This window comes from Tursiops truncatus, chromosome 4 (assembly GCF_011762595.2).
Source record: "Tursiops truncatus isolate mTurTru1 chromosome 4, mTurTru1.mat.Y, whole genome shotgun sequence".
Taxonomy (NCBI): Eukaryota; Metazoa; Chordata; class Mammalia; order Artiodactyla; family Delphinidae; genus Tursiops; species Tursiops truncatus.
In genome coordinates this window covers 80,125,054-80,129,980 of record NC_047037.1, presented here as the reverse complement: position 1 = coordinate 80,129,980, position 4,927 = coordinate 80,125,054, and the positions used below count along the sequence as shown (strand labels likewise).

Here is a 4,927-nt window from a genome sequence, read left to right as displayed (position 1 = left end):
CACGAGGTATCACTCACAGCCAGTGGAGAATAGATCCTCAAGTGTCTTGGCCAAAGTCCTCCCTCAAGAGCTCAGTGAGTCCATATTTAGGTTAAAAATAAGCCTGATACAAGAATAGCAATATTGAAGGTGAAGATTTTTACTCTGACAAATGAACTTACAGTCTCTAGTGACTGGGGAGGAATGAGGTTGTGTAATTTTCCTAGCGCTCCCCTAGAATAGAGTAAATACTGTATTCTTTGTCTTTCCAATGATAAAACTGCAGAAAAGGAAGTTGACCTGGCTTGCTCAAGGTCATGGAAGTGTGCTGAAAGTTTACATAAATGAAACAAAACAGTTTCCAGAGGCCCAGTCTGGCATAGGATCACTTGGCAACTCTGATCTCAGATGCAGCGCCCTCTGTCAAAGCCTTGGTGGGGAACATGTGTCTAAGACAGAGTTGAAATGGTGGTAGACGTGAAGTCCCGGCATTATGAACTCAGAACTCTCGGTGTCTCCATCTGCCCCTGATTTAATGTGGATGGCAGTATCTCTGCCACTGACAAGAACAGCATTTCTTGTCGCGTCGTGTACTAAGCTATTTCTGCCATGACATATATCAACCGGACCAGGATCCTGAGGATTTATTGGGAGTGTTAATAACTGCACGTGAGCGAGGTCCCGGCTCCTTGTCTGCAGCCCGGGGGGAGCCCTGCTAAACGGAGCCGATGTATATTCTCTTTCGGACAGGGAGTTCATATTTAACACATAGCATTCTTTGTCTTCCCTGACTGCCCTCTGAAAAATTATGTTTTTAGGAAATAAATATTTAACAGATTTCCTCATGTCTGCATGTTCTATTAGTTTGGCTGAATTCAATATCTAGTACTGTGAAAGCAAAATGTAACACAATTCTTTTGTAAAAACTAATGATATTGTTTTATGGGTCCCTTTTTATCTGTTTACCTGGGTTGTTTCTTAGAGTCACATCCCAATTTTGTTTTCAACATAGAGATATCCATATTTTTTGGCATTTAAACATGTTTTAAAGAACATTAAGTTTCAAGAGATAGGAAACACATTGATACTATCTGATACTGGGAAACCTAAGATCATAGGAATTCTTCTGTTTCCATTTAGTATTCTCTTCTTTGGCTTCTTTGATTCCTTCCCTGAAGCTTGTTTTCCAAACTGTTAAGAAGACATAGCAGACACCCGCTCCGCCATGACCCTAGCAGTGTTTGACCTCGTAAAAGTTTGTGTCTTTATGGCATTTCCAGGCCCCGAGACCCAGCCACCCCTGTGGTGGCCGCCTTCCCAGAGTGTGCGGGGCCTGCCCGGGGCCCTCGGGGAGGTCACAGGGTCTCGCTGACTTGGTGTTGAATGGCTCACCAGGCAGAAAGGCTCAGTAGGGTTTCTGGGAAGGCCCTCCTCCTGTCTGTGCTTACTCAGAGGAGAGGCCGCACACCCAGAGACACCAGCAGTGACCTGTCCGCCCCACCGGTCTGCCCACCGCAGTCGAGTAACCGCCCTAAATGCGACGTCTCTAGGCGTTTCTTCCTTTAGCTCTGCACCCCCCCAGTTAGCCCGAGAGAACTACCCCAACCGCAGCCCAGTCCCGCAGTCCGTGGAGGCTGCTGGGCTGCATGATTTGAGAGGGGCCAGGCTTGGGCACACAGAAGGCTCAGGCAGTAATGGCAGGTCCTGCCAGCTGACCTCAGGACTGAGAAGTGGTTGATCAGGTTCCCTGAGGCCCGCTTCTGTGCCAGAGTCCCTGCAGCTCCTGCCAGGGCAGTCGGCTCCTGCACTAGGCCAGCCCTTCCCATCCCGGCCTTGTTTACCCTGGTCCTTCTGACCTCCTTGCTACGGGAGAATGTATTTACCGGGCAATCAAAGATCTATACCTACATGAGCCCGAACAAATGCTCTGGAATGCGTTCCCCCCTTCAGGAAGAGAACTCAGTTGCACATCACGAAGTCAAATGCCAGGGGAAGCCGTTAGCCGGAATCTACAGGAAACGCGACGAGAAAAGAAACTCTGGGAATGCAATACGAAGCTCCATGAAGGCCGAGGAACAGAAGATCAAAGACGCCAGGAGAGGTCCCCTGGCCCCTTTTCCAAACCAAAAATCTGAAGCAACAGAACCTCCCAAAACCCCGACCTCGTCTTGTGATTCCCCCAATGCAGCTGCCGCCAAGCAAGCCCTGAAAAAGCCCGTCAGGGCCAAACAGGCTCCCAGGAAAAAAGCTCAAGGAAAAACGCAGCAGAATCGTAAGCTCACAGATTTCTACCCTGTTCGAAGGAGCTCCAGGAAGAGCAAAGCTGAGCTGCAGTCTGAAGAAAGGAAAAGAATAGACGAATTGATTGAAAGTGGGAAAGAAGAAGGAATGAAGATTGACCTCATTGACGGCAAAGGCAGGGGCGTGATTGCCACCAAGCAGTTCTCCCGGGGCGAGTTTGTGGTGGAATACCACGGGGACCTCATCGAGATCACCGACGCCAAGAAGCGGGAGGCTTTGTACGCGCAAGACCCCTCCACGGGCTGCTACATGTACTATTTTCAGTATCTGAGCAAAACCTACTGCGTGGATGCAACCAGAGAGACAAATCGCCTGGGAAGACTGATCAACCACAGTAAATGTGGGAACTGCCAAACCAAACTGCACGACATCGACGGCGTGCCTCACCTCATCCTCATTGCCTCTCGCGACATCGAGGCTGGGGAGGAGCTCCTGTATGACTATGGGGACCGCAGCCGGGCTTCCATCGAAGCCCACCCCTGGCTGAAGCATTAACCCCACGGCCCCGCCCCTCCCCCCTCCCTTCTTCAATGGACAAAGTGCCCTCAAAGGGAATTGACTTTTTTTTTTTTTTACACATTTAATCTTAGCAGATTCCTTCAGATGTTTTTTAAAAAGTATATTAAGATGCCTTTTCACTGTAGTATTTAAATATCTGTTACAGGTTTCCAAGGTGGACTTGAACAGATGGCCTTATATTACCAAAACTTTTATATTCTGGTTGTTTTTGTACCTTTTTTGCATACAAGTCAAACGTTTGTGCTTCCCGTGCATGCAGTCAAAGACTCAGCACAGGTTTTAGAGGAAAGAGTCGAACACGAACTAGGAAGCTGGGCGATGCGCCTTCGTCCACCTGAGGAGCCGGGACTCTCTCCCCTCCTCAGCCCTAACGTCCCAGTGCCAGGCGGGCGCGAGGAAGAGCTGCCTCCCCACGGCCTGGACGGGATGTTCCCAAGCTCTTGTTTTCCTGACATCTCGACAGGCGCACATGGAAGTGTATGAATATTTTTTAAAAAAGGTTTCACAGTAAGATAGTCTTCCCCTCTGCTTTCTCGAAAGCTTACTGACCCGGTGGCTCACGGGCCGGGCCTAGATTTACTCTTCCACGGGCTGCCGCTTTTCTGGGCACCTCGAAGCATCAGGGCGGGGAATCAAAGCAGATGTGGGCAGGAACAAGCACTGCTTACCTAGCCCTGCCGGGCAGGGGTTCCCGAAACTGGGTTAATTTCTTTATAGAAATGTGAACACTGAGCTTATTTTAAAAATATAATAAAAATCAAAAAACAAAAAAGAAAAAAAAGAAACCACAGAAGACAACTTACATGTATATAGGTCTTGAAGTGAGTGACGTGGCTGCGTTTTTGTTTGGGTTTTTTTTTTTTAGTTTGGCTTTTTTTCTCCCCCTTGGTTTTGTTTCTGTAGAAGAGATTTGAGATGGTACACTATTCTAATCAAAAATAAAGTTTTGTAGTGCGACCAGAAATTACTTACCCAATTCCCCACCTCCCCATCCCCGCCCCAACCTGATTCTGCTGGGTTGAAAGTTCCAGACCTGCTGTCAAGGCTTTTGTTTGTCAGACCCCCTGGTGTCCTTCCTGTGAAGATGCAGCCGTGAACCAAAGGGTGAGCCTACAAGCCCCGAAATACAGGGTCCCCAGCCCAGCTGCTGGAGTGCAGGGGAGCGGGCGGGCCCAGCGGCCCAGGGATCACGGCTAAGGGTAAAGTTTTCACCTCGACTGTGACAGCAGGAAGAGCAGCAGGTAGCTTCCTCCCAAAGGGAAACCGATTCCCACTTTCTGTTAACCTGTAGTTCAGGGGCCTGGGGCTCTGGAGCCGTGACGTGGGGTCTCCTGGCCCCCTGCTCCCAGGTAAATGTGAATGGAGACAGGCATGAGAGCCTGTCCTCAGCTTCAGTGCCCCTGTCCCGGTCTCACGACGGTGCTACCTAAGAAAGTCTTCCCCCCACCCCACACTTGCCTGGTCAGTGGTCAGTGAATTGGAGGAGGATCTGATGGGAGTGTGTAAATGTGAGATAAAATGTCTTGGTTGTACCTGTTTGTGGTTTAGCTTTGTATTTAAAAAAAAAAAAAAGGAAATAAACTTGAAAATTATTTGTCATCATAAAAATGAAATGAAAATTAAAATATTTATTGCCAGGCGGAAAAAAAAAAAAAAAAAAAAAGAAGACATAGCAAAATTGGATTTGCTCCATCTTATCCAAAATAAGATTGACTACAACTAATCTATTATGTATTAATTAAATATAAGTAGAGAACATCTATCCACTTGGTCCCCAAACCATTGTATATATCAAATGTAAGTGCCTCTGGGTTTTGTTATAAGCATTTTCAGAAGAAGCCAACTGTGGTTAAAATTCACAACCTGTAGATACTCTTTACATCAGATACTGCAACCGCTTGGAGATATTATTTTTATAGGCATTCATTTATTTCCAATTTCTACAACATTCTGGAAAACTTCTGTATGGAAGGCAAAAAGCAAAAATAAAATACATAGTGCCAGGTTATATTCTGATGTATATAAACAGATCTCTATCAGTGACATTTATTCCCATTCCTCGATGTTTACAAATGCTAATATGCTTTTCTTTGTACTCTGATTTGGCTTTCTTTTTTGTTGTCATTGT

At 46.9% G+C, this 4,927-nt stretch overlaps 1 protein-coding gene across 1 annotated transcript; it reads left to right on the top strand.

The window, feature by feature from the left end:
- Positions 1-1,233: 1,233 nt before the first annotated feature.
- LOC101327290 (N-lysine methyltransferase KMT5A) lies at positions 1,234-4,436 on the top strand. Its single transcript, XM_033855815.2, has one exon. It carries the CDS (start codon positions 1,888-1,890, stop codon positions 2,773-2,775), a length of 888 nt encoding a protein of 295 aa, XP_033711706.1. The 5' UTR covers positions 1,234-1,887; the 3' UTR covers positions 2,776-4,436.
- Positions 4,437-4,927: the final 491 nt, after the last annotated feature.

Coding starts and splice junctions, on each gene's coding strand:
- LOC101327290 (XM_033855815.2), top strand. CDS start 1,888: ATGAGCCCGAACAAATGCTCTGGAATGCGTTCCCCCCTTCAGGAAGAG.